This window comes from Trachurus japonicus, chromosome 12 (assembly GCF_045865225.1).
Source record: "Trachurus japonicus isolate A0001 chromosome 12, Traja_1.0".
Lineage (NCBI taxonomy): Eukaryota > Metazoa > Chordata > Actinopteri > Carangiformes > Carangidae > Trachurus > Trachurus japonicus.
The window spans coordinates 9,362,189-9,388,972 of NC_140918.1; the positions used below are offsets into that span (position 1 = coordinate 9,362,189).

At 42.0% G+C, this 26,784-nt stretch overlaps 1 protein-coding gene across 3 annotated transcripts in view; it reads right to left on the reverse strand.

Moving 5' to 3' along the window:
* The window catches only part of fcho2 (FCH and mu domain containing endocytic adaptor 2), a 47,750-nt gene that overhangs the window by 12,730 nt on the left and 8,236 nt on the right, over positions 1-26,784 (reverse strand). For 2 of the 3 annotated variants that reach the window (XM_085793031.1, XM_085793033.1), the window contains exons 2-18: positions 25,014-25,105; positions 20,574-20,648; positions 20,294-20,435; positions 18,744-18,896; positions 18,338-18,442; positions 17,175-17,273; positions 12,024-12,120; positions 7,318-7,362; positions 7,088-7,157; positions 6,951-6,975; positions 6,631-6,687; positions 5,923-5,982; positions 5,526-5,699; positions 2,900-2,924; positions 2,280-2,324; positions 1,398-1,437; positions 1,194-1,276 (exon numbers count right to left, since the gene is read on the reverse strand). In XM_085793031.1, coding sequence (XP_085649157.1) covers positions 1,194-1,276; positions 1,398-1,437; positions 2,280-2,324; positions 2,900-2,924; positions 5,526-5,699; positions 5,923-5,982; positions 6,631-6,687; positions 6,951-6,975; positions 7,088-7,157; positions 7,318-7,362; positions 12,024-12,120; positions 17,175-17,273; positions 18,338-18,442; positions 18,744-18,896; positions 20,294-20,435; positions 20,574-20,648; positions 25,014-25,105 — 1,387 coding nt within the window. The remainder of the gene's footprint in view (positions 1-1,193; positions 1,277-1,397; positions 1,438-2,279; positions 2,325-2,899; positions 2,925-5,525; positions 5,700-5,922; positions 5,983-6,630; positions 6,688-6,950; positions 6,976-7,087; positions 7,158-7,317; positions 7,363-12,023; positions 12,121-17,174; positions 17,274-18,337; positions 18,443-18,743; positions 18,897-20,293; positions 20,436-20,573; positions 20,649-25,013; positions 25,106-26,784) is intronic. The other variant, XM_085793032.1, reaches the window with a different exon arrangement.

Consider the following 26,784-nt stretch of genomic DNA (forward strand, 5'->3'; position numbering starts at 1 on the left):
GCAGTCGCATAGAGAGATGGTGAGATCAAAGTGAAATTGAAAAGGGTGAGAGTTTAAGTCATCAGGCATCATTGATCTTTAAAGTTAAAAATCCTTCAGATCTCAATCATTCAATGCATAAAAATGTGTAGTTTTTTATTGGTGCACTCACTGTTCAGATTCAGCCTACCTAAGCACAAAGGATGAGTGATGTAATCCAACGTAATTTTATCTCATTGGTAGCAGCCTCACTGTTCACTCTTCACTCTGCCGACACCACGTCAGAGCTGTTTTCACTTAGTGCCAATGCAAAAACCAACATTTCCTGCTGCTGCTGCTGCTGCTGCTTCACATTAAAAAGTGTTCAACTGGCGTAAAAAGTTGAAACACACCAACCTCCTCCTCAGCAAGGTAACTCTATTTTATTGTCGCCTGTTGCTGTGAGGAATCTACTTTAGGTTCGTTTGACATTGAAGGGATAGTTCAACATTTTGGGAAATTGGCCCATTGCCATAATCCCTATAGTTTTTAGCAGTAGGTTCGTTAGCTTTAATTGTCAGTGCAAGCTATTTTTAGAACGGCGGAGCAGAGCCGTGAACTGCTCAGAGCTACGCTACGGAGGCTCATGGGATTTCTTGGCATCAAATACACAATCCAACAACTCCAAAACGCTCTGGTGGACAAGTTGTGACCTGCACATTCACCACGCTGTGAGATAATAACAGAACGTTACGAGACTGAGTTGTTTTAGAGGTAAATTCATGCAAAACCGCTGAAGGGGCAGTTTTTCGTCAAGCAGTCTCTAATTTTTTAGAGGTAAAGACTCTGTCTGGTAACGTTCTGTTATTATCTCATAGCGTGGTGAATGTGCAGGTCACAACTTGTCCACCAGAGCATTTTTGGAGTTGTTGGATTGTGTATTTGATGAGTTTGATGAGGGAAACCAAGAAATCCCATTAGCCTCCGTAGCGTAGCTCTGAGCAGCTCGCGGCTCTGCTCTGCCGTTCTAAAAAAAAACTTGCACCAACAATTAAAGGTAACGAACCTACTGCTAAGACTACAGGGATTATGGCAATGGGCCAATTTGCCAAAAATGTTGAACTATCCCTTTGAATCTGAGCTAAAATCTTATGGTTTCTCAATGATGCAAGGGAAAAGGTAAAGATAAAATCAGAGATTGTGAAGTGAGTCCAGGTGAAGTGCAGTTTTGTTACCTGCTGATGAGGACACGGAGGAGGTGGAGCCTGCAGCCAGAGTCGGGCTGAACGGGTCCAGAGACAGAAGGTCGTTGTTAAGTCTTGATAAAAGGAGAGAGTGAGAAACTGTTAAAGACTATTTAGATGCTGTAAACATGAAAAAAAAAAAAAACTTCAAACACTCAACAGAGACGAGTTATAAAGTTTCACTCTCATACTCACTCGTACGATGTTGGCACTCTGGGTTTTGCCAGTTCATCACCTGCAGCGAGAGAGGGGAAAAAAACAAAAAACAAACAAACTGAGACCCACAGACGTCTTCGTTGCACAGGGCGATGACAGCAAATACGCTTTCGCAGCAAGTTAAAAAATAAAATAAAAACCCACACAAGAGATTTTCACCGTCTAGTATTCACAGATCTTTGCCAACAGTACATCACACCTTCAACCAGAAATATAAACTGAGGTTTTTTGACGGAAAAAAAGTGAAAACCACCGTCTGCCACGGAAGATTGCAGAGATGTATTTTGCAGTAAGATTCAAGGTTTAGATGCATTATATCTCTCATTTCTGCCTCATAAAGTAAAACCTTACTGCAAAAAAAAGGGGGTTAACTCCAGCCAGCTACCGTGTTGTGGATGTGGTGGTAACACTTTACAACAGGGGCGGCGGGGCGGGGGGGGAAGGAGTGATTTAGCAGCTGAAAAATAAAATCAGGCATCGTTTTGTTATTTTTGTGCCCCTGTCTAAAGTGTTACAATAAATCGCAGAGATTCACGTGAGCACACAGCTTAAGCACCGTCAGAGGTCAGAGGATGCAACCGAGAGGCCCGCCATAAATTATATATATTTTAATCTTTACAACCAAAACGTGTAAGTACAGTAGATCCTTTCGAAATAAGATGCCGATCGGTTTTGCAGTGAGAGAGAAGAACAACAGTGTCAGTAGTGGTGTTAGCTGGTGTCAGCTGGCTGCAGCAGCAGCTGTGTGAAAGGCTCCTAGGAGGGGAGAGGGGGGGCACAGATGAGAGCTGAGGAGGGGGAGGAGGAAAAGAGGAGGGGTGGGGGGTTGAAGGGTAACTACTGTAGTGAAAACATACTCACCAGGACCCTTAGGCTTAGAGCTTAATGTGGATACTCCTGTGATTCCTGAGCGTACGTAGAGTAAGTATACATCTATCAATGGCATCTCAGCTCATTAATGTGAATTTACACATATTATCACTTAGCGTCATTGTAAATATTGAAGCTGTAATTTTTGAAAAGAACTCCTTTCTGGATTTAAAGTCCAAAGGATTTGATGTTTTTTTGTGTTTTTTTTTTGTTCATTGAGCATTAAGACCTCCAGCAGCATGATAGATGACCGTCAGCCCGGTCAACACACAAGATAATTCCTGACATGTCAAAATATAAACAAGCTAATTAAGTAATTAATCGTATTTGTACCACAGGAGGGAAATATCCCTCATGCTCACATTGACAGAAAAGAACAGTTATTTACTTTTTTTTTTCCTGGGATATATTGGTTTTGGCTCGGTGTCTGCTGGATTTTTCCTTTTTTAAAAAAGACAACCTCTTTACAAACATCCCGGGCCAAGAAAAACGTAGCTGAGAAGCTGTACAGTCGACCCGCCGACCCCCCCTTCGCCCACCCACACCTCCCCTTCTTCTCAGTCATCCAGCAACACACAGATACAGAGAGGTCAGACAGAGAAAATACTCACTGGACTGGTTCCTCCGCATCTGTCCCTGAAAACAAAAACAGACATCAATTAATCAAAGAGGCGTGCGGCCAAAACTTTGCTGAATTTGTTCAATTTCCAACAAAAAAAAAAAAAACAGGAATAAAAAAGACTGACAAGACAGAAATGTTCGTTCCCAAACACAGGACACATAAAACTGACCGACACGCTTTTTAAAGAGAGAAACCAAAGTATTTTAAGGGTCATTATGTGCAACTCTTGGAAGCACAATCCTTTTTATATGTCCAACAAGTTGAAACTTTACGCCTTTACAAGTGTTTGTGTTACAATATGTAAGATTTTAAACATATAAAACATGATGAAAATAGGGTGAAAAAAAAAAAAAAAAAACGCTTAAAGGGGTTTGAAAACTATATTATTAATTATTCCCAGTGGCAGAGGGAATTTTCCACTTCAGAGTTAAAGACAGTAAATCACAGGACTACTCTGGACTTACACATACCAGACGTTAAATGTAGGGTGAAGAATTCAGCAGCGCCAAAACCGTGCATCTAAGCTCGTACAACGATCAGTCAGGGACAACAGAGCACGTGCCCCCAACACTTCACCAACTTCCTTTTTCTTTTTTTTCTTGTGGGACATAAATCTGCAATGTCACGCTGCGTAACACAAGATATGCAACATATACATACGCTCTTGAGGGCCACCAACCCCTATGGAAACTCAGAGCATCAATTTCAATAAAGAACGTATTCGTACGAGGAGCACGGTTAGAGTAGAGGTGGTGGTGGGGGGTGGGGGGATTGGAGGGGGGGGCTGTTGAGGGAGGAGGAGGGGAGAAAAAGAAACAAAATGGGTTTAAGGAACATAGCAAAAGCGTTTAACCACCGTAGAGCTGTGAGGCCAGGGTTTAGTCCCACAGGCGCTAAGCGGCAAATGGGTTCAATTACGGCTCTTGCTGGCCACACACACACACACACACACGACTTCCATTGCTATTTCAATAAAGGGAACACCGTGGAGGGCGAACCAAACAGGAGAAGAAATGAAAAAGACAGAAAAATGAGCACTGTGAAGAAAAAAAAGAGAAAAAAAAAAGAAAATCTCTCGGTAATTCACACCAGATGATGCAACGTTCGTCATCACCTTTAACTCGAATCCAGAACTTTCCTGTGAATATGGAGCAGTAGAAAATCTATCTGAACACACAGAGAGGATGGTAAATGTAATGTAATGACTGCGCTGGTATTTAAATGCAAATCAGTCCAACACACAAACACAAACGTGTGTTTTTTTTTGTTGGTACTTTTAGGATGTTAAAGTAATTGTGGGTTTGAGTCTCAACAACAACTAAACCCAAACTGAGTCTAAGGTTTAAAGGAGAACATCTCTCCTCCTGAATCTTCCTATATTTAATAGAAAAAAATCATCAGAGAACTTGTAATTCCTATCATTAATTCCTAAGGTGGAAAAAAAGACAAACATCTTTAAAAAAAAAAAAAAAAAAAGAGGAAAAAAAAGGCAACTAACCTATAAAGTATTCATAAATAACCACAACTGAGTTCTGTCAGGAACAAGTGGGCTCCAATAAAATCCAAAGGGTGAAAGCAAACAAAGGAACCAGGAAAAAGTATTTTAAAAAAAGAAAAAAGAGTGAGGTACAATGCAAACAGAGAGGAGGAAGAGTGATGAAAGCAGAGGGAGGGAGAGAGAGAGAGGAGAGGAGAAGATGCCGTGACATTTGTTTAATGTGCAGCGGGTGAAACCCACTAGACCCCCATCCGCGACAGTGAGCGTGCCCTCTCAGCTGCTCCACAACACCATTAACAACAACAACAGCTCAGTGCACACACACATACACACACACACTCTCTCACACACACACACTTACACACACACACACACACGGTGCATGTTTGCACACAAGCAGTAGTGGTTTTAAATTTTAATGGCGGTGGCTATTTTCATAGAGCAGCGGAGAGTGATTCAGAGATTGAGTGATGGTGAGGGACAAGGAGCTGAATGACGGGCTCCATGACTGAGGTCACGGATCAGACCGGACACTCTGTGTGTGCGTGCATGTGTGTGTGTGTGTGTGTGTGTGTGTGTGCTACTGCAAAACATTCCCTGTGAGTGCCTGCAAGGAGAGATGTGTGTGCATTGTGACTCTGCAGTAAAAGGCCAAAAACATCAGATGCTTCACCCAAAAATTATTGTTTCTGAGTTCTTGATTTTTTTTTTTTTCCTTTTTTCTTTAAGGAAAAGGAAAAAAAAAAAGAATAAAGTGATCTGATTGTTGCTCAACATGTAACTGAGCTGTGTGCAAACAGGAAACTCACAGACTCAGAAGCCAATCGGGCATGTGAAATAAATTAGACATAACACATAGGACGGTCCAATGTAAATAAAATAATCTCGAGGAAAGAAAGAAAGAAAGAGTGACTAATGACAAACATCTACAGGAGGGATTGGTGCGGTTAAACGGCGTTTTCCCATCGTCTCCTCCTAAAACAGAGGTAAAGATATTCTCCTGTTGCCCTCTAGTGTTGCTGCGGCAGAGCAGACGTCTGCAGCAGCAGCAGCAGCAGCAACAGCAGCAGCAGCAACAGGTTTGTGTTTCAGTGTGGTTTCAGTAATAAAGCCGTACCGAGGTGGAGGGTGACAGGATGATGTTTCCGATGGAGGCTTTGAGCTCGTCGATGGTGGCTTTCTGCTGGTGCGTGCCGTTGTTTGGCTGAACAGGTTTGATTTCTACGTGGAACTTCCTGGGTTCATCTTCATCCTCAGAGTCGCTGGATGAGTAGAAGGAATTCTCTTTGGCATGTGAGCAAAGAAAAATAAGTTAAGGAGACAACAACGAGAGGAGAGAAAGAGACACAGAGAGAGAGAGAGAGAGATCATCTACAAGTCCGGTTTTGTTTAGTCTTGGCCTCAGACTGCAGACGGGTGTGAGCAGAAAAACAAATGGCAATAAAATCCTTGAAGTCTTCCAACTTGGAACGAGGCTGAGAGTGAAAACAGCGTCAAGACAAATGGAAAAGGATATCGTTTTCATTTACTTCTGGTCTGATACAGAAACCCTCGGCATCCACCTGGGGGACGTTCTGCAGAAACACAGAGAAGAAAGTTTGGCTTAAAATCTAAAAGTAGCTGCAGCGTTTTTAACTATTTAACACAGAGTTACAATAGACACATTTTAAATCATACATAAATTGTACTTATCAATGCTTACAATTCAGAAGAATTTATTGTGATACAGTATTATATAATTTAAAAAAACAATTTAAAACGTTTTATATTAGATAATTAGTGTGATTCCTTTCAAAGTGTTTAATGGTTTCAGCTCTTTTTTGTCTCTTAATGCCTAATTTGAATTACGTCATGCTTCAAAACTTTGTTTGAATTTAGTTTACTTTTCTTTTTTAATCAAAATCTGCCAAATTGTCATGATAGCTAATCAATTCATAAAGTGCAGATCATGCAATTTAATCAATATAGTAATTAAACGTAAATGGTTCACAATGGAAACAACTTTGATCACTTAATTCCAGCATTTTTACTTGATTTTCCTCATTAAATAATTTATTTACTCATTACTTATTTAAATCCAGTGTTAATTAAGATAATTAAAAATGTATGTGTTTATGACATCTATATATTTATTAAAGACAAGAAAGGTGTGAATATGAGGTGATATTTTCAGTATTACTTAGTGTGTGTGTGTGTGTTTCGGTGTGTATTAGCTTGCTTACAGCGTTCTGGATGTCGATGGCCCCATAGTATCCGGGGGGAGCGCCATTGGCAGTGTTCTACAAACACAGAGAGAAGAATGAACGAATGAGCAAATCTGCTAAACAAACAAGAGAGAGAGAGAAAGCTGAAGAGAGAGAGAGAGAGTCACATGTTCACAGTGAAATACAGAGCAGAAAGAAAATGAACAAAGATCTTTTCTACCTCCTGCTGTTAAAGATCAAAATCGCATACAAAGCTGAATTAATATAAATATTAATATAAAAGGATCAATTAAATCGTTGCATTCTTGAGCTGTTTTGGTGTAAATTATTATACTTACAGCAGCTTCAACTTCTGTCGACTCCCTAGAAGACAAAAATGGACAAATAAAAATTGAAATGTGTCTTTTTTTTTTTTCTTCACAGGAGGGAAATAAGGTGCATAAAGTGGACAGAAGATGAAAAAGTCTTCACTCACGTCGAGTCTGTGTCCTTGTCTTTCCTGCGACCGGGGATCCCGAATGGTTTTCGCTTTCTGGGTTTAGCACCTTGACACAAAAACAAAGTGTTTATAATGAATTAGATGAAAAAAATAGTGATTAAATCTGATATTAAATGATCGAAATGTGTTTGTTTTACACATTTGAGGGCTTAATTTCAGGGAAAATAACTTAACTTGTGTAACTTTAATTTCATAACAAGACTCACCTTCAGTAGCAATAGCTGTATTGCACTCCTCAAACTCAATGGGTCCTAATGAGACAAAAAAAAAAAACTCATTTAGGTTCATTTGGCACGGAGAGGGTCAATGACCTCCTGCTGTGAATGCTGTGAATGTACATCACGCAATAATCACACACACACATACACACGGCACTAGCACACACACACACACTTTGGCAAACACACAACATGCAGTCTGGCGTGCCATACAGTGAGTGTGTGATTGTGTATGTGTGATTGTGTGTGTATATGAACAGGGGGCAGGGCCGGTCCCAGAGGGCAGACGGGGTCAATAGCGGAGTCAACTGTGTGTCTGGTGGCACTCGCAGTGATGTGACACTCCCTCCCGGGGACACAGAGCGCTACTCTGGCAACACAAGAGTCCTCCTCCTCGCACACAAAAACACACACACATAACACAAAAACTCCACCTGGGACGTATGAATCACCGCCGTCGTGAACCAATTGTACAGTAAATCAGCGCTCACAACAAACAGCAGGTATTGAACCGAGCTGAAACTAAACCTGCCCGCACGGGACACGCGAAGTCACTAACCCTATTACAATAAGACAAACAAGTCCAAGATTACATGCAGCGAAGTGTTTAAAGCCACATGGACAAATCTGCTCTCAGGCTTAAGAGATGCCCTTTCCTTTCCTCCCTCTATGTGACATGCAAAGAAGAAATGAGCCACGCACACACACATACAGACAGTACACATACACGTTTAAATCCTCCCCTGAAACAACCTTTATTATCAACACACTGAGGCGACAAATCATCGTATCTGTTCCAGTTAATGAGCCCGATATCAAAAAATAACATTGCTTTTGGTTGTTTGGACGCGTCGTCGAGAACGGAGAAGAACAACAAAGTTCACACTTAATTTGCTGCTCATCAATTATATACACATTCACCTCCGAGGCCTCCTCTGCACTTGGACTGTCTGTCACGCTTCGACATGTACATTTATGGGGGGTGGGGGGGCTTTTGCAATGCAATGCTCATACACACGCACACATGCACACATAGTGAAAACCAGTGGCAGGACATGCAATGTGTGTACGTGTCAATCAGCGTCTGTATGTGTGTGTACGGTGTCTCCAGAGCTTCATAATGAGACAAACTGAATTTAATTACATATGTAAACACACACATACACACATTACACTGTATCTGATTTCTCCGCGCCAGTGTTTATGTGTTGCAGTCATTATAAAGCTGTGTGACTCATCAGGAAACAACACATTTTGCTGAATGTGTCATGTAAAAAATGATTTTTCTTCCCTCGCCTCCACTTTTAATGTAAACATTACACACTGCTTCCAGCAAATGTGTGTTAATCAGCTCCACGGTGCTCTGTCTCTCATATATCTGTATATTTTCTTTACCTTTGTGTATTTATGCATACAAGAATGTATGAATCTGCTGTATGTATGGTCTCAGTATATGGGGAATAAGGGGCTTGACAGGGCAGAAGAGTTCATATTGTGCTTCCACTGTAAATATTGTATACAAATGAACAGATGTATTATGTTTAAAGGGATATGCCAACATTTTTTTTCATGTCTTGCCTCACTCCTGAGTCCATGACAAGCAGATAGACACCATCATTTCGACTGTGCGTGCAGTAACAAGGGAGATAGAGCCCGTATCGCCCGTAATTAGCTTAGCTCAAACGCTGGAAGTGCATAGGTAGTGTTAGCCTGCCGAACAAAATTGTAAACAGCTGGTATTTAGACAAATTAACAACACACTGCTGATCTAAACGGCTACTTTCTTGCCTAAAAATGTTTGAAATGTCGATAAAGTGATATATTTACAGAGTTTAGAGCTAAAAATCAGCTTCTGACTGCTGATTTCGGCTCGGGTAGGAGGCAGGCTAACACTACCTATACACTTCCAGCGTTTGAGCTAAGCTAATTAGCGGTGCGCCAGCTCTGCCCGTATCTCCCTTGTTACTGCACGCACAGTCGAAAGGATGGTGTCTATCTGCTTGTCATGGACTCGGGAGTGAGGCAAGACACAGAAAAAAAAATGTTGGTGTATCCCTTTAAATAAATAAAAAAAGAAGAGGAAGAAACAGAACAGATTTTTCTTAACACGTATGGCCTGAGAGATGAGAAGTGTGAGTTTGCAGTATCCTATTACTGTATGGAGCTGGAAGGCTTCACAGATGAGCAGGAGGGAGAGAGAGAGAGACAGAGAGGGAGAGAGAGATAGGGCAGGACCCTCTGGCAATATTTCTGATACACACTAACATGCCTTGACCTGAAAACAACAAAGCTAATGATATTTTAACTCAAAATGTATACAGTAGCGGCGGCGGCGGCGGTCCAATGAAGTCTCTCCCCAGAGGATGCCAGTCGCGAGCAGAATTGACGCATTGTTTGGCGTGTGCAATGCTGAGTGAAGCGCAGGGAAGCGGCGAGTCACGAGAGGCATGCATCACGCCAAGTGAAGTGGATAAAGTACACCAATGACCGATCTACTCTACTGTGCAATATCGGGCCTCTTCACCGCCGGCGAGCACACACACACACACACACACACACACACACACACACACACACACACACACTCACACACACACACATACATATACACAACGCAGAGCACGAACCACTGTTTGTGTGCGTGCGCGTTGAGAGAGTTTCATGCCAATCATAACAAAATTGGCATGCTCGCTCAAGAACTTTCTCCCATGGGAGGAAGTGAGAGAGACTCACACACACACACGTATATAAACACACACACACACACACACAGACACACACACACACACACACACACACACACACACACACACACACACAGACACGGTAATTTCATCATCCTCCATTCGCTCATCGTCCTGACATAAAACAGGTAAGAATGTCTGAACTCATGAGGTGTATCTTTTTCCTGGAGAGGAAGCTCATAATCATTATCTCATCCTTCATTAGGTCCGTCAGCTGTACATACTGTCAAACAAAAGTAATAAAAATTAAAAAAAAAAAAAAAAAAGGACCCAGAAAGGAGGGAAATTACTGGAAAATTACACATTGCATTCTTTGTTCAAGCTCTGGGATGTTTAACAAAACGCTGTGGATCTACGTAAGGGCCAAGGCAGAGCAGGAACTCTTTGCCTCTAGCATCCTGCGATTGCATCTGACAATATTTATGCACACCAACTGCAAAAAAAGTCTAAACACCAGACACATGAATATTACCTAAATCTGGGCAGACATTAGGAACTGTTTAAACATCTCCCAAACAGACAGACGACTTTGTTTATACAGGGGAAGATGTTTCTTTTCTTTCTACTCTCTGTGAGGGAAGCATGCAGTCACGCATGAGCGGAGAATGGTTTTTTAAATTGCATATGCTTCACATGGCACTGGGAGTGGGAGAGGGGGTGGGAGGAGGAGGAGGAGGAGAGAGAGGGGTGGGGTGGGGTGGTGGGGGGTTGGTTTGCGTGTCTGGCCCACCGCCAGTTGACAGCTCAGCTGGATATCGTTGAACACTCCGAACCCCCCTGCCTCGCAGTGTGTCACTTTGGGATTGTTTCCGCAATAGAAAGTTTATTCAACCTCTCTCTCTCTAAAGGCACTGGACCGGCCATCCGTTCAGCTATTTAATCAGGGGACAGACAGGTTATTTTTCTGACAGGCCCGGGGCTGCTGTGCAATCCCTAATGAACAGCTTGATACAAGGAGGAATTTTTTGACCGTTTTTTAGCCTCAATTAATTCTGCTGTCCAAACAAATGAGGGCCACCACTCCTCGGACGCAGCGTCTGGACACAGGGGTCACCGTTTGTGTACACACAAACACAGCAGAGGTGAAGTCTTTATGCCTGTGTGTGTGTGTGTGTGTGTGTGTGCGTGCCTGACGTAATGTAGAAAAAGAGTGAAGTTGGATCGGATATTTTTACGACAGAGGAGGGGGGGGGGGGGGCTTTAAACTGTTCGCATGCAGATTTCACACACTAATTAACAGCTGATTGCATTGAGACACAGAGAGAGGGAATCAAAGCTTTAGAGCTACTACACAAACTGCAAGAGTAACTCACTAACTATGCGTGAATGAGCTGTGTGTGAGAGCGAAAGTGTGCGTGTGAAAAAAAAAAAAAGAGAGAGGGAGGTGAGGGTGGTAGAGCCGAGCCGAGCCGAGCCGAGCCGAGCCAAAAGGAGTCTGAGGAGTATTCCCTTGATTATTGTGGCATGGCAAAGTTTACACAAGAGTCATTGTTGAGCTCTGACCTCCTCAAGTAGGTTGGTTCTGCCTGCTTAGTCTGCAAAGCACAGCACAGCACAGCAAAGCAAAGCAAAGCAAAGCCTCCCCGTGTGTCACATGCTTACTGGAATGCCAAGCCTGCCTACCTTTACAGCAGATTACTATGATTGACTCTGATGGCCCCTCTCCTACTTCTTAATTGCCCCTCTCTCTCTCTCTCTCTCTCTCTCTCTATACGAACCCCCTCCCCGTCCCCGTCCCCACCAGGCAGGAACAGGCAAAGAGGAGGAGGAGGACCCCGTTTATTTACACACAAACGCAGGCGCTGATCAACACTGATTATTAGAATGAATGAAGCGTGCACGGTGCAGACACACACACACACACACACATAACAGAAACACACACACACACATAACAGAAACACACACACACACACACACACACAGACAGAGACAGTGTTAGTGGTTCACCTGGTCTCTCCTTGCCCGTTCCTTTGCTCTCCGCCAGCTTCTGTATTAAACCCTCCACTGAGGTGTTTTCGATGTTCCTCACAAATTCGGTATGGAGCTGTGAAATCAAAAAGAAAAAATAAATAAAAATCATATTAACAGACACGTTTAACTGCAAATATCAGATCCAATACACAAAAAAAGAAAATTATACAACGTATAATGGTACAAATTGTGTTTTTGTTTTTTTTAACACGTTCATGTAAATAAACAGCCTAATCATCATCTTCCTCCAAGCATGCTGTGTGCTTATTGGCTTAGTGACACTGATAAGATTTACTCATTGACTCATGACAGGGCTTTTTTTTTGTTTTCGATGCCCCAAAGCATCAATCCATAAAAGTATTGAAGTGTGACACCCAGCTCTCAGAGTGACACAGTGAATCACTGATCAATATGACAGAAGAAAAGTCATTTTGAGTGAATGATCTCCAATTTTCATTAAAGGGATACTTCACCCAAAATCAATAATTCACCAATTTTCTACTCACCGTCATCATACCAAGGAAGAGTTTGGAGAACTTTCGGAGTCATCAAAACGCTTTTGGAGTTCCAGGGGGGGTCCGGCTGGAAACGCTTTTTCATATAATGGCGGTGGCTAGAGTTCACTTTTGAATCGTCCAAAACACACACTATGAAACATCCAGATACCTCCATACTGCTCGTCCGTACTGACCCAAGTGTCCTGAAGCCGCCACATGGAAAAGTTGATCTCTGTTTTTAGCCTTGTTGTAGTAGTAGCTCCCAGTGGCTGTGCGAGATTTGCTGCGAGATGTTCTTCCGTGTTTACATCATACATCCAATGGTTTACAACGACGAACGAACAAATCTCACGCATGTGCACAAACATCAACAGAGCCACTGGGAGCTACTGCTACAACAAGGATAAAAACAGAGATCAAATTATTTTTTTCAGAACAACTTCTTCATGTTGCAGCTTCAGGACACTTGGGTCAGTACGGACGAGCAGTATGGAGGTATCTGGATGTTTCATAGTGTGAGTTTTGGACGATTCAAAAGTGAACTCTATCCGCCGCTATTATATGAAAATGCGTTGCCAGCCGGACCCCCCCTGGAACTCCTAAAGCGTTTTGATGACTCAGAAAGTTCTCCAAACCCTTCCTTGACATGACGGTGAGTAGAAAATTTGTGAATTATTGATTTTGGGTGAAGTATCCCTTTAATTAGACGACGGTCGGATTAACTACATGTCTACAGTAAATACTGTAAAGCACAGTCGCATCCAATTTGACCTGCAGATGTGAAACAACACTGGATTAGTATTGCTGTGTGGATTTCCGCCGCTCTGGACCTGACTGAAGGATGAGACACTTTCACTTTGTTTACTTCAAAATTGGCTTCTCTCCCCGCTGAGATATTGACTTTTCCTCACTGCTCACTGCGCACAGCTTGTCGTCAAGTTTTTCGGTTTTTCTATCTCCAAATCTATTAATCACAAGCACAAACTGGAACTTGTCAGCTACAAACAGTATAGAGACTGTGTTTATGGACGATTTAAAGCTGCATTATGTGAAATTGTTTCAGCTGGAGGAGACTTTTATTGATTGATCATGTTGCTTTTTGTAAAAGTTTTTCCCTCCATTATTCGGATTAATTCTTTTCTAATTGGTGATTAATGAAACTAAACATGTTCAGTGTTTATTCCTGGTTGGAGGGGATACAGTCAGATGAGTCAGCGTCCTCCATGCAGCGAAACAACATTAAATTCATCGTTCGACGCCGGGTGAAGTCATCACATACGAGAATTTCCAGGAATGAAGAAAAACAAAGGATTACAGCGTCACACACACCGAGTGTTTGGTGCGATTTGCTGCGTTGATGATGCACAGAAGGAGACAAACACAGCCTGCTGCAGCCTCCTCGCACTGCTTTTTCCTTTTGAGTTGATATTTATAATGTTTATTCTGCGTTGGGCCTGTGGAGACATACTGTACTTTACTGTCACTCTATTGTGTCAGGTTGAATCATTGTTGTTGGCGCTGCGGTCTGCCCTTTGGGCTGTATCGGGGAGGAAGGATAGTGTTTGTTTGCTTGTTTGTTTTGGATGTGCATGTGTGCTTGTGTGTTTACCGAGGGGGAAGTAAAAAGCGATGTATAGGCATGGGGATGGAGGGGATGGAGGGGATGGGGGGGAGCGAGTGAGCGGTGGTTGTGTGCGCTGCCTCAACCAAAACCATTTAGATGTGCGTGATACTGTGAGCGCAGAGCGGCCCCTTCCTTCGCTATCAAACAAACACACACACGCATCCGCACACACATATGTGTGTCTGCAACCCCCCCTCGGCCCCTGTAGCGAGGTGGAGTGCATTAGCCTTCTGTGCCCTGGCAGGAGAGGATGTTGTGTGTGTGTGTGTGTGTGTGTAGGGGGGGGTGGGGGTGAGGTGGGGGGGGGGGCAGCAGGGAGGTTGCGGCGGTGAGGAAGTATGCTCACTGCAGCACACGCGATCTGTCAGGTGCTGCTGCCATGATGGGGGGGCACTAATGTCATCAACCTGCGTGCCCTGCCTGCCTCTCTCTCTCTCTCTCACACACACACACACACACACACACATATATATACACACACGCACACACCGACCTCGTACTGTGGAGACCTCTTTTTCCCACATGCTCGAAACATGCATCTGCCTTCAAGGGATCCTCACTCACACACAAATGCTTACTTAAAAAAACAAACACAGCACGCACACCGACAGACACACCTGCCCTTCTGTGAGTTTCAGGCTCTCGCTGCAGCCGAACAGCATTCTGCACTTCTCTCACTTCAAATAGCACCTTAATATAACTATATATGGTCTTTTTTTTCTTTCATTTTTTCACTCTTTTATCCTTCATGCCCACTGAGCCGCACGCTTCACATTGATACTTCTTGATTTTAGTGACTCTTTCTGTTACAGGTTCCCTTTTTACTTTTATTAGTTTCAATAGCTGAATGCCGCTGCAAATCTCTCATCTCGGGTTGGTTTTACAGTAATGTCCCTCGACTGACTGTCGTAGAGACACTACGGAGCAAAATGAGACAAAAAACAGCATCTTTTGTTGATGCTGTTTTGTCGTTTGCCCAGATTTCCCCCCTTTTGCACAACTGTGAAAGTCCCTGCGAACCCTGCAGTCGGCCTGACGTGGGTGTAAACACATGTCTCATCTGATAAACTGACACACATGGACCCAGCAGCCATTCCTGTTTACCTGCTGCCAGCAAGGAACATAACTAAGGGGGGGTTGAATGCATGCAGAGACTCATGCTATCTCACCCCAGATGTGAAAAAAATCTGGTTGCAGGCATCTCTAAGCATCCAGCAGAAGTCAGCCGGGGCAGCGACAAGGACATGGTTCCCCGCCAACTTCCCAAAACATGAATTTCATAATGATTTGTGGTTATATAAGAAAGTAATATTTACATTCTGAGTATTTTTATATTGGTAAAAGTTTGATTTTTTAATGTAATTGTATCAGTTTAGTGAAAAATAAAGAACTCAACCTTCTCAATGAAGTGGATTTTAGGCTTTTGAGCTATTGCACTTTGTAAATGTAGAATGAATTTGAGTTAATCAGTTCTATGACCTCCTTCAATAATCAATCTACTTGTTTACCTTCAGTTTAACTGCACTCCCTTCACACACACATCACATTTCACCACTGAAACACTAAGAGAGGTAGGTCTTGTTTGCTTTAGCTGGCTGCTACTCTGCTGTGGTGTTCATGTTGTTATTCTTCACTCTTCTGTTCTTGTGTGCAGCACCAGACTGAAACAGGTCTGGACAGTTTTACAACAAGTTTCCTATGTCAGTTGAACTTTAAATTACAAAATTGAAATTCTAACTTTGACTTTATCATAGTATCTTAACCTGTAATTTTAAAAATAGATTTTACTTTTAATTGTAATTGGTGGAGAACCGTGCCTCCACATTTAAATGCATATGACTATGTGACAAATTAACCTTTAGTCTTGAATCAATAACTACGTATATATATAAAAGTCCTTGTAACAATATGGCCACTTTTTACATTATATATGATATTATAATATTAGAACACAGACCAAGTAACATTAATATCATAATTTAAGTGTCATCAGTATTACTCAGGAACAGATCAGTAGGACAGAAGATAAGAGCAATAACTTAAAGTGAATATTGATGCAGGTTCCCTCCTCTCTCCTCCCTGGTATTTCCAAACTCCTTTGCAACTTGGTTTTGAGGACTAGTTTATCACCACTTGATTTATCACTTGGTTTGGAGGACCTCAGTATTTTTGCTTTGGCGCTCAGCAACAGGCAGCAGCACTGGCCATCTCCTGCTCAGCAGCAGGAACTGGGAGACTGAATAACCTGCGGTAGCCTGTCGCTCCACATTGTTTCCAACTTGCCGCACGAGCTGCTGCAGACTGGACCGGCCGCGCTCTCACGGTGGAGCTGCGTCGCCCTCTGTGAACAATGAGGGAACTGCAGCAGCAGCAGCAGCAGCAGCAGCAGCAGCAGCAGCAGCAGCAGCAGCAGCAGCATCCACACAGAGCAGCCACAGATTAATGAGAGCGGAGCGGCAGACTGTTGTAAGTCTGGAGTTATTCTGTGTGGCACTGGTAAGTATGATTGTTGAATAAATAAATGAGGAAGAAATATCTGTTTCACGTTGAATGCTGATTAATTCAGCTCTGGACGATGTTTGAAAGCCTTCGCTATTGGAGTTGATCAGACCTGCTGCTGCCATTCTCTAAAACCTAAACAACGCTCTCCCAGAAACAAAACGGGGGCCCGTGCAGCACTTCTAGCGTTCAGACGCAGCATTTGGCAAATGTTTGGACTTGTGGAGGTGTTTTAGATACGCTGAGAGGGAGTTTTGATCAGTTTTTAATTGCTTGGCATAAAAGGCTGAATGGACCATTTCCTGCTTCTCAGTTAAATGATTAGTGAGATCAAAGGCGACACTAATTGATATGACACACAGTGAACCCAATGAGCACAGCCTCAGGTCAACAAGACATCTACTCCACCCACAGGAATGTCAGAGACGACGTATGTGCGCATGTGTATGCAATGCATGCATGCGTGTGTGCATGTGTGCGTGCATGTGTGTGCATGTGTACACTCACCTCTCCTATTTGAATGTGTGTTTCGTCGACGGACTGCGAGTACGACCGAATGATCTCCTTCATGTGGACGATGTGGCTTTCTTCAATGTCTTGGAATTTCTGCAACACAAATTAGAAAATGCGCAACAAAACAAATCTGAATCAGCCTCGTTATAAACAAGCATAAAAACAAAATATATAGTAGAAATGAAAATGCAGCAGGCGGCGCAGGAAACTTCACTTCCTGCTGCTCTCTGTGCGTCTGTTTGGGTGGTCTCACACAATTATTCTGTTCATGAGACCCGCTGAGGGAGTTCATTTCTGGTTTTTAAGCAGTAATATGGTGTAGATCACAACCATAAATGTTAGTAGTTACTTCCTGGGCTTTTTTTTTTTGGTTGAGGGGGGGTTAAGCTAAGGAGAAAGAGCATAAATAATCAGAGACTGGAAAATCACAGTGTGGAGGGAGACGAGGCTTTTCTTACCACAAAGAGCCACTCAGTGCTGCATCTACACTACAGAGACGTGCTTCTGTCATTCACCACAATACGCTCACACACACACAGACACACAGGCACACCCACTCAGACAAAAGAGTACACACATGTAGGAGCCCCAGTGATGTCAGAGAGCACATGTGTTCAGTGTTTATAACGCATGTCCACATGTGCCGAGTTTGAGATGAGCCGTAGACTTGTGTGATCCCGGGGAAGCAGAAAAAAAAAAAAGTAAAGCTGCTGCAAACGCCGCTTTGCTTTCTCTCGGGGGGGAAAAACAAAAAAAAAGAAAATGCCGCGGCCTAACTGGAACCATTTCTGGTGGCGGAGCTGTGCTGCGGTGCAGGAGGAGATGGAGGCCAAATTCTGCTGATCTGATTTTAATTTGGAGTTTATCTAATCACTCCTTCAGATGGATCCAATCAAAGGTTTCCACAATGATTCCATTGCGGAGGAAAAAACACAATCTGGAGATGATACAGGGCATGAAGCGTGGAACACACACACACACACACACACACACACAGAGACACACGCATGCACGAGACTGACATATTACACAATAAAAAAGTGTTGCATACCAACGGCAACCGACAACAGACGTAGTTTGTGAGCACATATTTCATTAAAAAGCGCACGCACACAGAGATCCGGCCCGCCCGCCCGCCCGCCCGCCGTCGACGTTACCTGTGCAGTTTCTGCCATCTTCTGTTCGAACTCCGACTTGGCCGTGGCGTACTTCTCCACATACGACTTGTAGGTCTCTGTGGCTTTTTTGGCTTTCACTCCAGCCTGCAAAGTACAACCAGATAAACCGATAAATGGCTATCATCAGTGTATATATATATATATATATTTAAACTGTAGACAATGGGCCTCTGTTTTCCCAGATCAACTGACAAATCAGCGAAGGAAAACCAAACTCCTCTTCACATTTGAAAAGCAAAAGAGGCTCTTTGAGGTTAAGGTTTCTGTGAAGATTGGAGTGTTAAGGCACTTCATCATGACTTAATAGCATAGCATGATTATGTCGGCGTGTGTGCGTGTGTGTTTGTGTGTGTGTGTGTGTGTACGTGCGAGTGTGACCTCCCACCTTGTCCACATCTCTCTGGGTGGCCCCCTCTTTGCGGAGGCGCTCCTGCTCCACGGTTTTGGCATTGTAGTTCTCCTTGGACTTCTGCAGGGCCTGAGATATGGTCTGGATGTTCTGGACGGCCTCCAGGGTGGACGCCACCTCTTCTTTTGTCTGACAAACACGCACAAACACGCAAACACAAATGTCACATACAGTTAACTCTACAACAGGCCGTGGAATAATAACAATAACAGGCTTCCCACTCTTCTCTTCTTTTCCAGGACATTTTCAGCTGCTACAGTTTGACAGACATTAGTTTTTACGGCATACACTGATTCATCAAGTGTTCTTTTTGCCAATGATACCTTATTTTGTAAATTTAATCAGTTTGTTTCTATGTTTATTCCTCTCTCTCATTCTCTCTCCCAGAAGTCGGATTTAAAGATGTGCAGTCTATGGCTCTAATTTATGAAATAATCTCTTAAATGCTAAGAAATTATGAAAAATGTATCATAGAACAGCACAAACATGTGTTTTTTTTTCCTTAGCAGGATCTGAAAAAGTCAAATAGAGCTCTGGTAGCTGATGTCATGGTGTGATAAATCATTTTTCAGGACAGCTTCAGCTTTTCCAGGACATTTGACTTGTTTTTCTCATTTCCCGTGTGTTTTTCATGACTGGAGCATTGGTCAACGTTTTCCAGGTTTTCCAGATTTTCCAGGACGTGTGGACTGGGAACCCTGAATAAGTGCAAGTGGCACCCACTGCACTATTGCTTCAACTTTGCATAATACAGAGTCAGTGCCTGTCCCTTGTTTATTATGTGAGTTTGGAGAAAGAAAACACACAGACTGGCCTTTAGTAAGTGCACCAGTAAAACACTATTTCACTTCCTCAGTTTCACTCTCCAACATGTGACACACAACTTGCACACTGACTGCAGCAGAAAGTGATTAAAGAGATGCAGCAGCTATTAAAAATGGATCCAATTCTGCACTTGATCTGATCTGAACAGACTGCGTTCGTCCTCTTCTAGTAGTAGTAAAGACTTTTAACACAGAGTCGTTTCACTAATGTAAAGGTCACCTAAGTAAGCAGAAGAGGATTCATCTGGCAAAACTGTAAGTTATGTACACAAATTGAGTTCTTGCTCCAAGATGGGTGTTTATTCCTTGTTATCTGCTCTGCTTAACTACAGTTTACACTGTAGCAGCGAGTTAGAGGAGCAGGGCGAGCCGAGAGGTGACGGAGAGAAAGAAACTCTAACAGCCACTATGTCATGCTGAAAGCACAAACACAACTCTGCCGCCTGCCAACTCCCAGCTCTTGTCTCACTGTTGTGTGTTCTGCAGCTTCATGCATGAGATATGAGCTGATGGTGTGTGTCTCAGCGGGGGAGGAGACATGGAGGAGTGATGTGTAGAAGAAAAAAAGCTCCATAGATAATAACTAACACTACTACACGCAATGTTTCTTCAGGACGGGACTAAAACTGCTAAAAATTGAGCTTGCCTTCATTTGTTTTCTGTGTTAACTTCTAAAAAAAAAGATAATTTTAATCTCCGTACCTTTTTGTGTGCTTTGGCCTGCTCCTCTACGTATCTTTGAACATCTTTTATGAGATCCTGTAGTTTCCTCACTAGATCCATGTGACAGCTGGCCAGCTTCTCCGTCGAGCTCTTAAACACATCCCACACTGGAGCGAACGTCCTGGGTTGAAAGATGACAAGACACCGCAGAGGTTAGAACATGGGAAGACCTCCCTCCATTTCATCACATTGGGGTTTTCGTTTTCTTTTTATTATTATTATCATTATTTCCAAGAGCTAGAACGTGGTTTAAACTCACCCAAGCTGAGAAAAGTTGCCTGCTGACTTGGCAAGTTTGGTCATGGACCTGGCATAGGCTTCTTCAATGGTACTCCTAAGGAAACAGCACAGAGACATCACTCATTAAATCATTATATGACATATGACACCTTGATTAAACTCAAATTATTAACGCCAACTATACAAACTAAAAGTAAAAAATGTATTATATAGTATGATAAAGTTTTTCTAAAGTATTTTCAACTAGGTTATGGCTCAGATGGGCCACACCGCTGAACAACTGCAGGTCCCGGCCAGAAACACCCACTTAGAGCTTGCAACATAAATGTTTGACCACATGCACAGTGTGTGGCCAAAATAAGTGTGGTTTGGCTTGTGATTTGTTCATAAAACCCCATGTTGAAGCTGACAGCGTATGAAAGTTAATGTTTAAAACTCTGTTTCTCCCAATTTTCCTTTTTATTCTCTCACTCTGCAGCAAAGTGACAGGAATGAAAAAAAATAAATAAAAAAAGCTGCAGCAGTGTTATACTGCAAGCCTGAATTATGCATGTCTCATTTTGCCAGCCTCTCTCTGCAGTCACATCACAGCAACAAGGTCAGCCAGGGGGAAACGGGACAAATACACACACACACACAAACATTAACAGCCCATGGAAGAGCACACACACACACACACACACGGAGGATGGCACAAGCTGGTGTTGTTGCATTAGTGGCTGATTTCCCGCTCCCACATCTTTGTGAGCCCAGAACGGCAGTTAGATGTTTTTATACTTTATACTCGTCGTGCTGTAAATACTTCAAGGACTCGGACCGGAGAGCACAGACATCCGCCAAGACGAGTGTCAGACGACACACACCAGGCTTCAGAGGAAAAACATTCGCATTCCTAATAAATGATCCGGATCTGGCCTAAAATTTAATGGGTCCGTCTCTGGTCCGCGGCCCCGCCCCTCAGCACCACAGATCTGTTCAGCTCTTTCCGTGTAACGCTGCCGACAAACAAACAGCACAGTAAATATAACCAGTGTGCCTTAAAATTGTTTAATTGTTTACATATGGCTTACTGTTACAACAGCCGTCTGCTGCTTGTGTGCTTTTTCTTTTTTTTATTGCATATTGCGCTTTATTGCCACTTATTGATTACTGTAATGTTCCTTTGATTCCTTAAATTGCTTTATAATTGTCTTTTATTATGTTTTTATGTTCCAGGCAGTGCAATTTAAAATTTCATTATATTGATGTCTGTCCATCCATTTACTAATAACAATAACATTACTAATGCAATAACCACTAGTGCTACTTTAAAAACACAGTATCAAGATGTTAAAGTTTACATTTTATGGTGTGATAAAAATATATTTTACAATTAAATTATAATTCTTCAGAACTTTATTTGTCACAGTTATCTTTTGACTTCGCATTCGGACACACACTTACAACTACACTAGACTTTTTGAAGTCGTATTTGAGTTGTTTCTAAATGTTGTTTTCCTGTTAATGATCAGTATGCTGGACATAAATAGTACTTTATTCAGGCATAGAAAGTTATATTAGACTGATTTCACATCTATACACTCAGATATTCTTAGTTTCTCCGTCGCTCTTGTTTTGACCACAGATGGTTTTCAGATGAAGTGACCTGAAGAAGACCATCTGTGGTCAAAGTGCTGTCAATCAAAACGCTGATTAAAGAAGGTCTGGGGGGTAAATTCTCGACGAAGCAGTTTTAAAACAAAAATATGAATAAAATAAATAAATATCTTGACTGTCCCTTTAGGAACTTTAATAGGCAGTGAGTGACACATGAATCATCTTATTTTCTGTTACTGCAACTGCAACAATGAATCATAACAATTAGTGTGGGATGTAGTTGAAAGATTCAAAACAAAGAGTCTTAAATAATTAGTCTTTATATTTAGTATCTGTTCCCTTTTTTGGGCTGTTGAATGGTTGAAATGTCCACTCATATCCACTCATACTAAAATATGAAGTAGCAACGTGCAGTTTTTTTTTTTTTCTCATCTCTCAGTGTAGGAACAAAGCAGCTGCAAAACATTTTATAAATGTGCGTTTGACTCCTGGAGAATGCAAACATATAGAGTCTCAGCCTTACAATACCGGCCCGAGGGCATTCATTGACATTACAGCAAACATCCTGTGAATGTGCGAACACACAGTGAGTGAACAGCGGTGTTTTCCCCAGCAGAGGGAGCCACAGTGTCGTTTTTCAAAGGGGGGATATGACCTGGCAACATCTCTCAACTCAGTCTGACCTTCAGCCTCCTGGTCACTGTGGCATTGGTCCAATTTGAATAGTTAAAACAACCACATCCCTGCAGGTGCTGCGAGCAGGAGAGTTAATGTTTCAGCTAAGTTTAAAGCTGAATGATGATTTATTACAACCAAATGAATGGGTGAACAAAGAATAGCTGTGAGCATTCAGCACAGAAAGGCACGTTTTATGAAAAGCTATGAACTAAGAAATAATAAAAAAGTTAAATGGATAGTTCACCCAAAATTCAAATTGCACTCATTATCTACTCACCCTCATGTGGACTAAGGGCTGGGAGAAGTTTCAGAGTTATCCGTGGCTTCTCTGAGTTACAGGGGGTCTCAGCGTAGCAGTGCATGTCCATATAACGATTGCAAATGGATACCACTTTTCTTCGTAACAAAAAGACACACCAAAAAACATCAACTTCCGCTACAAACAAGCTTGAAATATAGACTTATTTAATTTTTTTTCGGAACAATTACGCATTTTGGGGCTTCAATACAAGACGGACATTACATACAAGCACTATGGAGGTATTTGGATGTTTTTTGGTGTGTCTTTTTGTTACAAAGAAAAGTGGTATCCATTTGCAACCGTTATATGGACATGCACTGCTACGCCGAGACCCCCTGTAACTCAAGAGAAGCCACGGAGGACTCTGAAACTTCTCCCAGCCCTTAGTCGACATGAGGGTGAGTAGATAATGAGTGCAATTTGAATTTTGGGTGAACTATCCCTTTAATAGAAATATAAATGTAAACCAAATTAAATTGACTTTATTAATCTAGTTTTTCTTTCATAAGTAAAACTCGATTAACATTATGGAAAGAGGTGGATTTTCCCGATGCAAATCCTCAATCATCACCACCATCATTCTTTATTAATGAGTCTTTCCCAGCATCTGTCAGTAAACACAGCTGAACGAGGGCGACTGAGTGCATCCCTCTCAGTCGGCGGCTCGACACTGGAATCCACTGTTGAATTCCTGTGGCAGACCCATCTATCACGCTGCAGGTTATGAACACACACACACCTCTCACCCCACCGGCGAGGCCAATCATTGCAGAGGTGGAAAGTATTTGAAAAGGAAGCTATCATTACAGGTATTACCAAGCTGTAGACACTGAAGGTGTGTAATATAATGCCATGGTTACAGGTTGTTTGCTCAAGTATAAGCTCCCTAAACAAAGAGGTTAAGTTTGCATAACATGCAGGCTGATGTGTCCACCTATAGTCACAATGCTGCCTTTGATTTGCTGCTTTTCTTTGACATATATAGGAAGCTGAATGTCTATGGGCGTTGGGCTTGTGACACAACATAGCATGCAAATGTAGCTGGCATTTCATAACCTTAACCATTAATGAGCTGATAACGAAAGAGATTAATCGGACTTATTAAACTGATAATGTTTGTTTTTAAAGCTATCCACGGTCTTGCGGTCTTGGGCTCCAGTGTATCTGTCTGATTGTATAAAGCTTAGACGACACTGTAGAGCCCTCCGGTCCTCAGAACAGCCCCTGTTGGAGGTTCCTTTTTCTAATTTTAAACAGTGGGGGAATCGTGCCTTTTCGATAGCGGCCCCCGAAATTGTGGAACTCCCTACCCCCTGAATTACATTTTATTAATGACTTGGCACTTTTTAAATCACATCTTAAAACTCATTTATTTAGACAGGCTTTTAATATTGAGTAACTTTTGCCTTTTGATATGCATTTTATCGTTTGTGTTCTCTTGCTTTTGTATCTGCTATGTTACCCAATGACATTTGTCACTTACAATGTAATTTCTTTCTGTAAAACACTTTGATCATCTTTCTGATGTTGTAAGGTGCTATATAAATACACTTATATAAATAAACTATTATTATTATTATCAATAATAATAATAAAAAACCATTAGTTGCAGGCCTGGTTTGAGCAAACTCTTGCATCACAAGGCGATCATCGGTCGTAGTTTCAAAAGCACAAAGCATTTGGTTGTTGTCACAAGCACAACACAAAGGAACAGGAGCTGCAGGTGTTGAGGTGGAAAAGCCAAGACAGGAAAGACATGTACTGGAGAACCGGACGCATTACTCAAAGGTTAACGAGTGAGGTGTTTTATAAACTAGATGAACTTGTTGTTAACCTCCTCAACCTGATGCGTATCGTATATATGGAGTCGCTGGGTCTTCTTACCTTTCCCTGATGAAGTCTGTCAGCTCCTTGGAGGAAATTTGACCATGCTTCATGTTGTGGTAGAGCACATCGAAGCCATTGTTTTTTTCCCCCTGTATAGAAGAGACATAAAAAAAAAGATCAGTATAACAACAAAGTCAATACATCCAGTCGTTATTGATCGCAGGTTACCGTTAAGGCTTTTTCTATAAGCAGCGCTCTCATCGTCTGCACGGCCTCCAGCTGCACCTGCAAGAGCCGCTGGTCGACCATACACATCCTGGCCATGGCCCAGAGGCAGTGAGGGTTCAATATGTTTAATAACGAAGAAGGAGAAGACAGCTCTATGGTCGGAGTATATGAAGTAAAAGAGCTGGTCTGTCTGTGTTGCCGTAACCATGCCACTGAGATACAGTGTCCTGTTTCACTGAGACTTTAAAAATGCAAACAAGCCTCTGAATAATTAATATGAAAGAGAATTTACAGGTTTCATTTGAAGGAAAAGTTTGATCATGAGATGCTTATACACTTCATACTGTATTTTATATTTTATGGATACACAGAAAAATAAATAGAGAGAATGAATGAGGAATAAACTGAATAAAAAGTAAAAACAAAACACCCTGAACAAATTCAAGGAACAATTTCAAAGTAAATAGGAACTTGTTCTGAGGAACTTTCTCCATGACTGAACTGAACTATCATCTGGTTTACAGCTATACCAATAAATCGGCTAAACTTATATTTGTTTATTGCAGACATACTGATGTCAGTGTATATATCTGCCTGTAAGTGCAGAACAGAAAGGCCAAACGAGGTTTCATTTAATTTAGAAACACCGTCACCCTTTAGTTAGTCCAACAGAAAGCGCTGACAAGTGGATTTTTGCAGCTGTGACATGCCACGCTCATATGAACGCAAACTCCCTAATATAGATACAAGTATCGTCCTCAGATATCCAGTCTATGTCTGTGATATAAGAATAGACTCAATTGGTCAATCAATCAATCAATCAGATTATAAACTTCATTTATGACCTTTTCCATTAGTATTTGTGTTGAGTCTGAAAATGCTTAAGTTCCTAAAAACCTGTTGTTGTTTTTTACATTGTTACAGTGGACAGATCTGGTTTGTTGGTCATCAGAGAAACACTGTCCTGCAGCACTACACAGGACTCCAGACTAACTTTTTTTTTTTTTTACTAAGAGCACAGTGGCCCCCCAGCTTCAAATTTTAGGAGCGCAAGCAGAAAATCTAGGGGCGCTCACTGTAAATTGACTTTCAAAGCAAATATTCACATTTCCTTTTCATTTACGACCCTCATACACATTGGCCTGACACCTGTAATGACAGATACCAGATTCTTTGAGTCGCCCCCTTCCATGTTTCACCAATAGGGCTGCCAAAAAATAATCATTTCAAAGATGCATCGAGATTCTTAATGAGACGATTCTGAATCGATGCAGTTATGTCACAACTGTTTTTGAGAAATTAACAGGTGCACATTTAAGTGGCTAGGCCTTTTCTCTTTCTTTGTGTGTCAGACTCCAAGGAAGCTGCTGTATTGTGGAAATGCATTTAGATTATATTTTCTATTTTATTTTATGTAACTAAAAAGTTATCATATTTATCTGACTATTTATGTTAAATAATGAAAAAGCCATGTGTGGCAACATAGAAAATTGAGGATGTGATGCATTGAGCTGTATCGTATATTCGAATCGAACTGAAATCGTAGACTGATGAATCGTAATCGAATTGAATCGTGAGGCCAGTGAAGATGCACACCACT